Source organism: Rhincodon typus, chromosome 7 (genome assembly GCF_021869965.1).
Source record: "Rhincodon typus isolate 14 chromosome 7, sRhiTyp1.1, whole genome shotgun sequence".
Taxonomy (NCBI): domain Eukaryota; kingdom Metazoa; phylum Chordata; class Chondrichthyes; order Orectolobiformes; family Rhincodontidae; genus Rhincodon; species Rhincodon typus.
Genome location: NC_063338.1, coordinates 20765905 through 20780528, shown reverse-complemented (window position 1 = coordinate 20780528; position 14624 = coordinate 20765905). Strand labels below are relative to the sequence as shown.

The 14624-nt window shown below is 42.7% G+C and overlaps 1 protein-coding gene across 1 annotated transcript in view; it reads left to right on the top strand.

Annotated features, from left to right (window-relative positions):
* LOC109918655 (thioredoxin domain-containing protein 6-like) overlaps positions 1–13822 on the top strand; it is a 65895-nt gene extending 52073 nt beyond the window's left edge. Inside the window, exons 15-19 of the mRNA XM_048598704.1 lie at positions 3235–3294; positions 4083–4169; positions 9350–9409; positions 11719–11820; positions 13317–13822. Coding sequence (XP_048454661.1) covers positions 3235–3294; positions 4083–4169; positions 9350–9409; positions 11719–11820; positions 13317–13339 — 332 coding nt within the window. The 3' untranslated portion in view covers positions 13340–13822. The remainder of the gene's footprint in view (positions 1–3234; positions 3295–4082; positions 4170–9349; positions 9410–11718; positions 11821–13316) is intronic.
* The last annotated feature ends 802 nt before the right edge of the window (positions 13823–14624 follow it).

Below are 14624 nucleotides of genomic sequence, written 5' to 3'. Positions count from 1 at the left end.
GTTAACTCTGTTTTTTCCTCCACAGATGCTGCCAGACCTGCTGAGCTTTTCCAGCAACTTTGTTTTTGTTCTTGATTTACAGCATCTGCAGTTCTTTTGGTTTTCATGGCTACGGAACTTGGCTATCAGTTTCTGTTCAGCAATTCTGCATTGTTATGTATCTTGAAGACTGCCTTGGAGGACGCTTACCGAAAGATCTGAGGCTGAATGTCCTTGACCGCTGAAGTGTTCCCCGACTAGGAGGGAACATTCCTGTCTGGTGATTGTTGTGCGGTGTCCATTCATCTGTTGTCTTAGCATCTGCATGGTCTCGCCAATATGCCATACCTCAGGGCATCCTTGCCTGCAGCGTATAAGGTAGACAACATTGGCTGAGTCACATGAGTATCTGCCGTGTACGTGGTGGGTGGTGTTCCTATGTGTGATGGTAGTATCCATGTCGATGATCTGGCATGGCTTGCAGAGGTTGCCGTCGCAGGGTTGTGTGGTGTTGTGGTTGATGTTGTCCTGAAGGCTGGGTAGTTTGCTGCAAATTATGGTCTGTTTAAGGTTTGGTGGTTGTTTGAAGGTGAGAAGTGGAGGTGTAGGGATGATCTTGGCGAGATGTTTGTCGTCCTCGATGTCATATTGAAGGCTGCGAAGAACATGGTGTAGTTTCTCCGCTCTGGGGAAGTACTGGACGATGAAGGGTACTCTAACGGTCGTATCCTGTGTCTGTCTTCTGAGGAGGTCATCGCGGTTTTTCGCTGTGGCATGTCGGAACTGGTGGTCGATGAGTTGAGCGTGGTATCCTGTTCTTATGAGGGTGTTTTTCACCATCTTTAGGTGTCCGTCGTGCTCCCTCTCATCTGAGCAGATCCTGTGTAGGCGCAGGGCTTGTCCATAGCTAACATTGCCAGGCTACCTGCTTCCCTCTGCTGTGGGTAAAATAATAGCCAAGGTGCACAGTGAGTGAGGCCCTTAAGTGGCCTCTCGATGCATCCAGCGCTCCCATTGAAAATTCATATGGACCAGAGCTAGGTAGGGTGAAACAAGCAGTCCACCTGCTGGATTTTACAATAAACACCAGCAACCATTGCCACCTTAAAACCTGCTGGTGGGAGTTTGGGGTGGGGGGAGAAGTAATGCTAATGGTAATGCTACTGGTCCCAGTAATGCTAATGATGTATTGTCATGTGGCATTGTATGTCAGGCTCTGAGAGTTGGCTGCAGGAGTCAGTGTCTTAAAGTGCCAGAGTCAATCCCCTAGCACTGCGCCCACCTTAGGACCAAAGCACACCGCGTGCACCTGACCCTCTCTAACACACATGCACACACACACACACACCCAATCCCCATACCCCATCCAAATATTAGTGAGTTTTGTTGTAAATGGAGACCGGATGACAGCATCAGACCATGTTTTTGCATATTTTGGGGCCTCCACTCTGACTATCACATTGGCACTGTATGCCAATCACATCATCATTCTACTTGAATCTGTGATTTCCCTTGGGTCTTCAAGAATATTTGACAAAGCATCATGTTCAGAATGTTACAATTTTAAATTAGACAAATAGGTTCAAGTTAAATGAACTGCATCATAAAGGCAATAATTTTGATTCAACTTACACCAAAAAGTCACTCTTCTCTTAATGCTTTTGCTTAATGTAATTGTAATGTGTGTTGTTTTGTTATGCATATTTTATGCAGAAGCTGTGTGCCATGAAAAGTCTACATTATTTACTTACCCATGTAACAGTCACATTTTTGAGAACATTGCTTCAGGCATAAAGCTAAGAGTCCAATTTTAGACAACTGACTTTTTTTTCTGAGGCCTTTTATGCGCTTGCTTGATATGGACCCAGGCAGAATCCTGAACATGGATTGACAATCGAGATGAGTAGAGTGATTGGCCAGAGCTCCCTGGCCTGTTGCTATGACATGAATGACCTCAACCTGGCCAACTCCCATCTGCTGCTACTGGACCGATTGCACTGTTTTGTTCCAAGCTCTATTGCAACCGGATGAGATTGGCAGATTGACCACCTGTTGTGCATACTCAGACAGCACCGCGATTTTGTCTGTGATGACGATGTCAGCGGAAGCTCCATTCAAATAACTCCTGAGGGACAAACAAATCAACAGCAGTGATTTCTTGAACAGCATCTTCTAGCCCCCACCTTTCCTCCTGTGGATATGTGAAGGAGTTTCTGAGGGAGGCAAGGTGTGTGGAAGGGAGGGGAGGAGAGGGGAGAAAGGACAGCTGGCGGGCTGTGATCACTGAAGAACTATAGTTGTCTTATACATTCAATGTTTACCCAGATATATGGTAAATGTAATATTACATTATTGTAATCAACGTGTGTTATGCTTGTAACATGAGTGGGATACTTACCTCTTTTAAATGTAATGAAGTTTTCAGTGACTGAGCTCAATGTGACAAATGAGCCAGCAATCGAATTACATCTTGTGGAGCTACTCTGTGCAACCAAGTCACTCGTACGTAGACAGGAGCCTGGACCTTTACTCCCAAAGACATATGCATTCACCTCAGGGGGACAAAGTGTGTCAAATGGCATGGTCTTCGTTCTGCATGAGGTGAATGTGTACTGGAACCAGCCACCATTCAAAGACAGTCACAAGGGCTGCCAACTACCAAGATAGGCTTATCTCAGTTCATTCGGCCTTCCTCCAAGCAGAGTTAATAAATATTTGGCTCTCTAGCCCTTCCATTTCTGCACCATTTACTCTGCCACCTATACTCCATGTCCATTCATGGCAATACAATCCATTTGATGGCCCATTTATGCCTCCTGTTAACAAAAAAGTCATAACTCACACATTGAGGCATAAGGCTCTTACTCTAGTGAAAATGCGGTCTGTTTGAAAATAGCATTGCGTTTAAATGACCTTGCAGATTTCTGCTTTCCCCTAAGTGTAAATTAGCCCCACCACCTAACCAGCTTAAATGAGATCTGTTGGAAATTCAGGGTAGGATTTCTAGACCCGTGTTCCCAACGCAATTTTGAATAAGCCATGGCATCTTCATGACTCTGCAGAAATCAAGATCAGTGAGTCTGCAACCCAGCCCCCCAACATAGCTCCTGGATTGAGCCGCAGAAAAATCTCGATTTCAGAGGATGTTCACCAGACTGCAAGTGAAGCTAAGCAATCTTGTGCCTTGTGATGAATTTATGAGTTGGTGTGAATGATTATAATATTTTTCCTTCCTGTCTTCCATTTGCTTTGAAGGTGCAAAGCTGGAGACTGACCAAGTGGAGAGAAGAGATGAGGCTACAGTAGATAATGAGAGTAGGTGCAGCTATTTTTTTCATACTGTTCAAGAAAACACAGACCTACAGTTTAATTGAATCCCCTTAATCTCGAAACAAGCTTGTACCTTTGGTGGCAAGTTTAGTGGGTGTCAGTAATGTAAGTACATCCAGTTCATGTTTCTGTGAAATGCTGGCATGGTGCAGCTTCTGGAGGCTGAGAAAAATACAAAACCACGACCGCCTGTGTTTATATTGCATCTTCCACGCAGTAAACATCCCAAGATGTTTCATGCATTGTCAAAAATAAAACTTGACACCATGCCACACACTTTGAGGTGATATTAACTGCAGAAGGTAGGTTTTAATTTGTACCTTAAAGGAGAAAAGTAGGGTCAGAATGAGAGCACAGATATTTCTAGAATTTTGGGGCTGGAGGAGATTACAGAGATAGGAAAGGACAGGGCCATGGAGCAGTTTGCATATGAGGATGAAAAATTTAATATCAATTCGTGACTTAACTGGCATCAATTTATGTCAGTAGGCACAGTGGTGAGAGCTAAGCAGGACTCGGTGTGAGTTGGGATAGAAGGCAGCAGAGATTTGAATGAACATAGGTTTGTGGAGGGTAGGATGTGTAAGACCATCTAATAGTCCATTGTAATAGTCAAATCAATACATAACAAGGGCATCAATGAGGGTTTTAGCAGCAGATGAGCTGAGATTTGGGGACACTGTAGTGATATGAAGGAGGTGAAAATACCACTCGTAATGGTGGTACAGACGTGGTTAAGATTGTAAATCTTTATTTGCCTTTCTTTCTTGCAGGCGCGCCCACTGACAGCTCACAGAGCACTGTGAATGAGAGTTCACAGAGTCTATTCTATGAAGCAGCAGAGAAGGTGGACAGTGATGGTAATGTTTCCATTAAACATTCCCTGTATGTGGGAGGGGGGGCATTGAGGATGATGCTGGGTTAGGGGTGAGAAAGCAATAGGGACCTGTCCAACAACGAGCATGAAGTGTTGTGCCTAATTAATATAAGAGTGGGCGCATCAGCCATGACTCACCAGTTTTTCCCTGAACATCTTGCTGAGGGGCATATGTAGATCAATGGCCGCATTTCCCCAATCTGGATCCGCACTTCACAGGGCTCAGTCATGCCTACATCAAGCTCTCCATATCTGTCCTCATTCACACTTTTCATAGCCTGTGGTAATTTGTGACACACTCAATATTCCAGTGAAAGTAAGGATGTTGAGAATGCTGATGGTGTTGCAGTCAAACGTATTAAGAGATATCTGGACATCCTTGGAAAGGATGGACAGAATTGTGCTTTGAGTGGAGCATAACGAGGTCAGCAGATGGGACACAAGAGTTTTTGACCTTGATCTGTACAGTTTAAGTGCGTGTCAGCCTGTATGGATCCTAGAACTGTTTGAGTGGCAGGGAAATCTGTTCTTTTAGCCGCCCACTCCAAAACCGTTCTTGAAGGCTCATGACAGCCATCTCCAACAGTCGATGTTAGGCCTTCCTAGAGTGTCATGTGTCACATGTAGGAGTGGTTTCACTTTGTGTAACTTTGGGAGCCACCCTGGTCACTGTGGGTGAAAAGGGTCCGGTAACCATGTGGATTGCCACAACAAAGATGCTTCCTTCCAACCAAAAATGTCCTTTGGTGTCTTTTAACCTGCCACTGTATTGGATAGTAGACTGACTGGAGGAGATGTCTTCCAATTTTGTTTCAAAGGTCGGCATTGGCGAGTTGGAGGGCACCCAGAGAAGACAGCACGTTTATATTCTCACACAAATATGGGACAACTCTCAGTGAAGGTGATGATGACATCAGGTGTTATAGTCTGGTAAACCACAGGATTGTAATTAAAGGTGACTACCCAGGAAAGACTCCTTACTGTCATGTCCCAACCCATCACTGGATGGAAGTCCAAGATTACCAGCAGAATTCTTTGGCGCTAGGTGTCATCTGAGAGTCATCAAGTTGACGTGCGTCTTCCCCCATAGTCCTCGTAAGGAAGAAAGGTGGAAAACTGAGGAGTTGTGTCAATTACCAGACACCAAATGCAAATTCCTACAGGGGTGTTTGTTATCTACCTAGGACCGAGGAAACATTGCAAGTCCTCAAAGAAAGTATTTCTGCAGTCTCAGCTTGACCCCTGGTTATAAGATACCACCCCATGTGGAGCAAGACATACGTGTGTATGGATCAAAGTTTTTGGTAATCTTCATCTCCAATCTTTCCTTGAAAGACTAAGCACCATCTTAACTGCTCGGTGAAGTTTAACTTGAGAGTCAAACCAGAGAGGTGCCAACTTTTCCAGAGTAAAATTTGGTATCTTAGGCCAAGGGAGACATTACTGTCAATGCTGAAACAGTCTGTGTGGTCCAGGTGTGGCCCTATCCTAAGATGGAGAGTTCCTTGCTCTCGCTGGATATCATAAATAGCTTCTGCAAGGCTAAGCATAGTTAACCCCCCACTCTATAACATGCTGATGAAAACAAGGAAAATATGTCCAGGGACCCCAGCATTTGAAGACTTCTATTGTAGTCTGAAGCAGAATCTCTTCTCATTGCCTGTCCTTGGCCACCCAAATTTCCCTCTCCCTTTCAAACTAGAAACTGACGCCAGTTTTCCTTGGCCAAGAAATGGTGCTATCACAGATTCTAGGTCAGAAAAGTAGTTATTACATATGCCACATGGAGTGTCAAGCTGAATGACAGGAATATGAAGAAATACTCCAGTATGAAGTTCGAATTGATTGGTTTGAGATGGACTATTTCCAAGAAGTTCAGAGACATTCTGATTTTGGCGCGGTGTTTGGAGTGTTTACAAACCATAATCCACTCAACTACTTTCAAATGCCAGCCAAGTCAAGGGCAGCATTCCAACATTAATTCCCTATGATATTTGGACTAAGATTCAGTGGATTGTCGTGAATGTACTTATGAATAAAATCCAAACCAAATCTGGACAGGTAGAGTCAGGTGTGGTTTAACTTTTGCCATCAATCTCGAAGGAGGACCTCGTACAGTTTCAGCACCATTTAACAGAAGGCCCAACATCCACCACCCCAGTGCCAGTGATGAAGGAGCCCAAATAGGCAAGAAATTGTTGAGGTGCCGGAAGAAGAGCAGGGAGGAGGATGGAGCCTTCAATCAACTGTCTCATGACAAGGAGAGAGAGGTGAAGCAACGCATCCTTCCTTGCTGCCTCAAGTGTGGTAGCACTTCGGGATCAAGCAGGACACCAAGAGACAGGAAAGGAGTATACCTTGATTAGTGAGTGGTGTTACTTGTCTGGGATAGCTGCTGACATAGATGGGTATTTCTGTAAAATTGTTTCTGAACCAGTAGCTGGAGGGTGATCTCAAAAAAAACGATACATGGAGGAGAATTTCTTGAGGCTAAAATTTTGGTAGATGATGTGGAGGCAAGCAGCAGAGAGTGGTGGTGGAGGGTTGCTTTTCGGACTGTAGCCCTGTCTCCAGCAGTGTTCCACAGGGATCGGTTCTGGGTCCTCTTTTGTTGGTCACTTTTACGAATGATTTGGATGAGACTATAGAAGGCATGGTTAGTAAGCTTGCAGATGACACCAAAATTGGTGGCAAAGTAGACAGTGAAGAAGGTTTTTGAAGATTACAAAGGGATCTTTATCAAATGGGTCAATGAGCTGAAAAATGGCAGATGGAGTTCAATCGGGATAAGTGCGAGGTATTGCATATGGTACAACAAACAAAGCGTAGGGCTTATATAATTAATGGTAGGGCCTTAGGTGGTGTTATAAAACAGTGGGACCTAGGGTTGCAGGTACATAATTCTTTGAAGTTTGCATCATATTATAGACAGAGTGGTTTAAAAGGCGTTTGGCACACTTGCCTTCATTGCAGCCCTTTGAGTACAGGAGTTAGGACATCATGTTGACATTGTACAGGACATTGGTGAAGCCTCTTCTAGAATACTGTGTCCAGATCTGGTCGCCCAGTTATTGGAAGGATATTATTAAGCTGGAGAGGGTTCAGAAGACACTAACCAAGATGTTGCCAGGTGTGGAAGATTTGAGTTATAAAGAAAAGCTGGGTAGGCCGAGACTTTTTTCACTGGAGTGTAGGAGGTTGAGAGGTGGCCTTATTGAAGTTTGTCTCATAATGAGGATATAGATAGCGTTAATGGCAGTTGTCTTTTCCCTAGGATGGGGGATTTCAAGACTAGTGGGCACTTTTTTAAGGTGAGGGGAGAAATTTTTTAAAAAAACATGAGGGGCAAATTTTTTACACAAGGGTCGTTCGCATGTGGAATGGACTTTCTGAGGAAGTTTTGGATGTGCGTACAATTACAACAATTAAAAGACATTTGGATAAGTACATGAATAGGAATGGTTTGGAGGGAGAGCTAGAAAAACACAGCAGGTCGGACAGCATCTGAGGATGAGGAAAGTCAACGCTTCAGGCCGAAATCCTATGGCAGGACTAGGGAGGGGAAAAGGAGCCCAGAAATAAATGGGAGGGGGGTGCATGGGGCTGGGGAAAGGTAGGTGGGATGGTAGGGTGGATGCAGGTAGGGGGTTATTGTGACTGGTCAGTGGGAAGGGTGGAGTGAATAGTTGAGTAGGAAGGTGGACAGGTTAGGTTAGGTCAGGTCAGGGAGGCGGGACATCGGATGAGGCTGGGGGTAGAGGGATTTTGAAGCTGGTGAAGTCGATATTCAGACCATTGGGCTGTAAGCTCCCAAGGCGGAATATCAGGTGTTGTTCCTCCAATTTATGTTTGGCCTCACACTGACAGTGGAAGAGGTCAAGGATGGACATGTCGTCAGGGGAGTGGGAGGGGGAATTAAAATGGATGGCAACAGGAATGTCGGGTCAGTTGCTGCGTGCCTAACCCATTCATCTTCCTACTCACCTATCCGCTCCACCCTTCCCACTGACCAGTCACAATAACCCCCTATCTGCATCCACTTATCACCATCCGACCTACCTTTCCCCAGCCCCAGCCCCCTCCCTCTTTTTATTTCTGGCGTCCCTTCTCCCTCCCCAGTCCTGATTAAGGGTTTTGGCCTGAACTGTTGACTTTCTTTCTCCTCGGATGCTGTTGACCTGCTGTGTTTTTCCAGCTCCACATTTATTGACTGTGGCACTAGTTTAGTTTGGGATTATGTTCGGAGTGTTTGGACTGAAGGGTCTGTTAATGTGCTGTATGCCTCTATGACTCGATAACTTGATGTTAGTGCTTAATGGCTTAAGTCACTGACAGTGTTAGTGCAGACAAAAAGTCTTCTAAAGCAAATGCTGAATATCACCCCAACCCTTACCATTTACTCGGCCTGATGAAGTAAGACAAGGATGCTGCAGCTAATTTGTACTTGAACATTCTAGGCATCATGGCTTAATTGAACCTTTTGGATCACATAACTGATTAGGAAATGGTCAGTGTGTGCTAGATTAAGTTGTGAGAAGGCAAGTCTCAATCAGGCAAATGTATAACAGAGCTTTGAACATCAGATGACAAAAGGGGAGGAAGATCACTGAGCAGGGAAGCTAGAGCAGTTTAGTGAATCCCTTTTGAAGGTAAGGGTAACTGTTAGAGGCCTCATCAGGAGAGGGAGAGACTGACAAAGAATTTCCTCAAATAGATATGAGGTACAGGCTTAATTCCGTGTATGTTGATTGTGTTCCCACTTAAACTTGATTCCCCTTTGATGTTTGTAAATAGCTGATGCCAGTGGAATAAAGGATTATGCTTCATGAGCTTTAAGCCATCTGTGTGCCTTAAATTTCACATCAAACAAGTTCAATTTAAAAACTAAGATTCTAGCTGAAATTTTTCAAAGCTAGAAAATAATTTGTCTTTTATCACATCCTCTAAATGTTTCAAAGCATTTCACACAACCACTGGATTACCTTTGGCATACAGTCGTTGATGTTACATAGCAAACATAGCAAGAGCATGAGCTTAGTGAAAAGTTACTTGGCAAAGGGGTAGTACTTGTTCAATGTTATATATGTTAGAGTCATGAATTAGAAATAATGTAAATCCAAATCTCACGAGGTTTAATATTTTATCTTTGTTTTGTTACCTTAGATTCACTGTTACCCTCTGAAACTGTGGAGAAAGCAGAAAAGACAACAGTAGATAGTAAGAGTAAGTAAAGATCTACAGCTTATTCAAGTATCTCAGGTCTTAACTCTAAAAATTTCCAGGTGTCACATGATGTGAAACTGATTATGGATTAGGAAACACTTCAGCCAGACCCAAGACCTCTTCTATGTTGAAGCAACTGAGATGTTAAAATGAGTCTCAAGGATCTAGTTTCCAACGAACAAATCAACTTGACATTCCTGTTCCTGTCATCTCTGCTGAAATGTTCACGGAGAGACTAGGTTAAGCATAAGGCCGTTACAGACTCTAATGTTCTCTCTCCTCTTATTCTAGAAGATCTTTACTGACTCTTACTATAGGTCAAACAGCCTGATGACATTACCCCTAGTCATTTGGCTTTCCCATTGCTCAGTCTCATTCTGCCTGGCCAGTGGAATGGTTGTGGAAACAGAATCCAACATGTGCCAAATGAGTAAGGGAAGGAAGTGGAAAACTATTCACTGTTAACCAGCTTTAATAAAAAACATGTAATCAATAATAACATTCAACAAATTATCTTGGAAATGTGAAATCTAATTGTAAAATGGTCTGTTTGAAAAACATATCATTATTCAGAAAAAACCGAAAGAACTGCAGAGGTAAATCAGGAACAAAAACAAAGTTGCTGGAAAAGCTCAGCAGGTCTGGCAGCATCTGTGAAGGTAAAAGTGTTCTGAGGAAGGGTCACCGGACCTGAAACGTTAACTCTATTTTTTCCCTTCACTGATGCTGCCGGATCTGCTGAGCTTTTCCAGCAACTTTGTTTTTGTTCCTGATATCATTATCCAGTCCTGAGGAAGGGTTATTGGACCTGAAATGTTAACTCTGATGTTTCTTCTCAGATGCTGCCAAACCTGCTGAGCTGTTCCAGCAACTTCTACTTTTATATCATTATCTATACTCACCGAATATCCTCCAATGACTTACGAACGGCAATATGACTATTTGAGAAACCTCCTAGATCTGTTGAAGATATAGTTGCTGTATGGCTGTAGGATCTGTCCTCTGCACAAGTTGCTTCAATACTAATATGCCATACTCAGTGTCAACTGTTTCTCTGCAGTCACCTTGACCATCCTTTCAGGGTGAGGCTGTGGCATAGTGATAATGTCACTAGGCTAGTACTCTGGAGTTCCAGGTTAATGTTCTGGTAACATGGGTTCAAATTTAAACTAAATTAATGAAATTCAGTTAATTTTCAAAATATAGAATTGCTAGCCAAGCTCAGTAATGAGGCTTTGAAACTATTAATAACTATCCTAAAAAAACCCAGCTTGATTCAGTTTGTAGTTCTCTATATATTAGTATGCACAACATATAGCGCAGAGTTAGGTTCTTGCTGAGACAGACGTCTAATTTACTCATTACTTAACGCTGACTATTTTCATAGCTGCAATATCACAGACTTACACGTATATTGGGTTTTGTACTCATTGATGTTATTGGACATTACTTGCACACAATTTGTTGACAAAACACATTACATTGACTCCATGACATAGCCACCGAAGGTGATTGTATTCCAGAGAACATTGTGAATCGGTGCCATATTACAACACGCCTGGTTCACTCATGTCCTTTTTTAAAAAAGCAAGTCTGCAATTGTTGTCTGATTCTCAGACCCACCTCAATGTGATCGACTCTTAACTGTCCTGTAAAGTGGCCGGGCAAGCAACTTAGTTGTTCCAAACCGCAGCAGAAATGTTGAACCAGATGGACTGCAGCATTCCTTGAAGGCAGCTCACAGCCAACTTCTCAAAGGTGTGTCAGCAAATGCAGGCCTTGCCGGCAACATCCATGTCCAACGAGGCCATACCAATGGCCTGATTGGATGAGTAATAGTATTGCATAATTTTGGGTAACTCAGACCATGAAGGTCCCACAGACAAACCAAACTTAGGATGAGTTGGGGGGTGGTAAGAACTGCCGATGCTGGAGAACCTGAGGTAACAAGGTGTAGAGCTGGATGAACACAACAGGCCGAGCAGCATCAGAGGAGCAGGAAGGCTGATGTTTCGGGTCTGGACCCTTCTTCAGAAATGTCTGAAGAGGTCCTAGATGAAAATGTCTTTGTCTTTCCCATGTCGGTCATTTCTGAAGAAGGGTCCAGACCTAAAACATCAGCTTTCCTGCTCCTCTGATGCTGCTCGGCCTGCTGTGTTCATCCAGTTCTACACCTTGTTATCTTAGGATGAGTTGGACACTAATGATAAATAGAAGTTTGACATACCTCTTCCTCCCTCTCACAAACAGTCATGTTTCTGTTGAATTGAAATGCTAATATAATCTTTACCCACCTTTCTTGCCTATAGCCCCTGTAGACTCATCGACTAATAGTTCACAAAGCACTGTGAATGACAGTTCTCAGAGTCTATCACACGAAGTGGCGGAGGAGAAGAAAGTCGATGGTGATGGTAAAGTATCCAGGAGAGACTCTTTATAGTGGGGAAAGGGAAGTATGGTCGGAACTGTGCCACTAGGCACCATTAGAGTCAGAAAGCGGCTTAAAAAAAGACAATCTTATCAAATTAATCTGTGAGACACTACTATTGGTAGCTTTTGCCTTGGTAGGGCTGAAAAATAACAAAGCTCACCAAATGTGAACATAAAGCTTACGCTGCTAGAGCGTCCCTACCATCATCTCCACTCTTTAGAATGCATCCTACTTTGTCTTTTTGTCATTTCTGAGAAAGGGAGTTTAGCCCTGGGGTATGTTACAGAGCGTGAAGGGGAACAACCAAGGATAGCCCTTCCTTCCAGTGAGTGTTGTTGGCTTCGTAATAATTGGTACTCTGGTCTAGAAATCATTGAGCACATTGGTAGCATGCGCGCGCGCGCAGACACACACACACACACACACACCCTCCCCCCCACTGTATGGCAATTTATCCTGCGCCAGGATGTATTATAAATTTTAAGTTGTGGTATACTGGGAAGTGTGGACATACATTAATGTGTGTCTTTGTATACCAGTCAGTGAAAATATGCAGGAAGCAAATGATTGGCAAATTGTATATTGGACTTCATTTCAAAAGGATTTGAGTTCGGAATTTAGGATGTCATATTGCAGCTGTACAGGGCCTTAGTAACACCATACATGGGGTATTGCATGCAGTTTGGTCTCCCTACCCAAAAAAAAATACCTACCATAGAGGGAGTGCAGTAGAGGTTTGCCAGGCTGATACCAGGGATGGCAAGACTGTAGTATGAGGAAAGATTACTAATACAGACCCAGTAGAACTAAAGTTTAGAAGGATGAGTGGGGATCTGGTTGAAAAGTGTAAAATTCTAACAGGGCAGGACAGATTAGATACAGGAAGGATGTTTCCCCTGACTGGGGAGTCTAGAACCAGGGGACACCATCTCAGAGTACAAGGTAGAGCATTTAGCACTAAAATGAGAAGACATTTCTTCACTCAAAGGGGTGGTATACCTATGGAATTCTTTACTGCCGAAAGCTGTGGAAGCCAAATCACTGAATATATTCAAGAAAGAGAGAGATAAATTTTAGATTTTAAAAGCATCAAAAGGTATGGGAGAAAGCAGAAATATGGCATTGAAATAGACAGTCAGCCGTGATCATACTGAATGGTGGAGCAGGACCAAAGGGCCAAATGGCTTACTCCTGCTCCTAGATTCTATGTTTCTATGAATTTCCTTGGAGCTTGGATTACAATGTTGCTGCCTCACAGGAGGATTGCACAAACAGCATTTTCTGTGTGAGTTGGGGATTCCACCACATTGCTGTTGATGTTAGCAACACTGCAGAAAGGACTGCAAGAAAATCTCCAGACAAAGAGTAAAGGAAAGAGCAGTGCTTGCTTTTACTCTTTAACTGTCCAACATTTAGGATCCATTTTCTGACTATTCTTTGCTCCATTTGTTCTTTTCCCCCAATTTTGTTTTTCAGATGAAGGAGCTGAGTGCGAGTAAGAGTCACTTTGAGGTAGAGATCACGATGCAAGTGAAAAAGGAGGAAAATGCTATAAGTAGCAGAGACATAAGTTCATTCTGTGTACATACAACTGAATTGGCCTAGTGCATTCCAGAATCTAACTTATTGTAAGTTAACAAAGCTCACTGCTCCAGGAAAGACCATCCATGCTCAATGTGATTCCACAGAGTAATAGTTTTTTGAGTGAGCTACTGGAGCCTGATACGTGCCTGTGGATCAATAATCCAGCAAAGACCTCAAGTAGAGACAGACAGGAAAATGGCAAAAACCAAAAATACTTCCACCATCACAACGACAACAGGGTTAGCAATGAAAATTCTGTCTGAAGGCTGATTGCAAAGATGATACATTCTTGCAATACAACAATGGTATTTCTGTGAATCTAAAATCACATCATTAAAAAATGGATTAATTTGTTTTGCTACATTCAATGTTGTCAGACATTCCATTTGACTGAGAAGAGACTGATTGCAATAAATTGTTAACACACAACTTCAATTGCTAACCATCTGGAATACTTGTATTAATATTTTGTTCAGGCCTAACAATTCCAAAGAAAGTAAGAAGGGAAAGTCATGGCTGGGAGTTTCTGCCTGCAACCATACCACTATATTTATAATGCCACACTGTGGCTGTGCAACATATTAATTCTTCTTCAGACAACCCACATAACGTTGAGTTAAAGCTAAAGTGATTTTATTTTGCAATTCTGAGGGAAACCTCCTTATGGAGCCAGAATTGTCAATTTGGCTTAAAGGATATGACTTATTCTCTTCAACAATTGCAATACTGTCACACTATCTGTAATCCTGTTAATATATGCAGTTAATCCATTATCTCCCTGAAGGGATATTTGTGGTGCACAACTTTGTCAAATGTAATTTTAGTGAAAACAACGTCACAGTGAAGAATGAAAACTGAAGGCAGTAAACACTGAAAATACTACAAAACACACTTTCTCAAGGAAAGTCATTTATTCAACTGTTTTTAGGATAGCAAAGTACTGCCCACATCTGCAGTAATGATACTGTTAAAATTATAATCTGAATCCAAACATACATTAACAAGATAATGCAACCATCATATTCAGAGGTTATTTGACACTATTGGTCTATTAGTAAATGAACAGTAAACTGCTGGTAGAGGAGATCATCTCAGAAGAGAATTTGAGAGATAAATCCCAGCAGACGAGCTCACATTTAATATCTTGAATGCAGAGCAAAATTACCTTCAGTTCTAAATGATGTTAGAAAATATCTTATT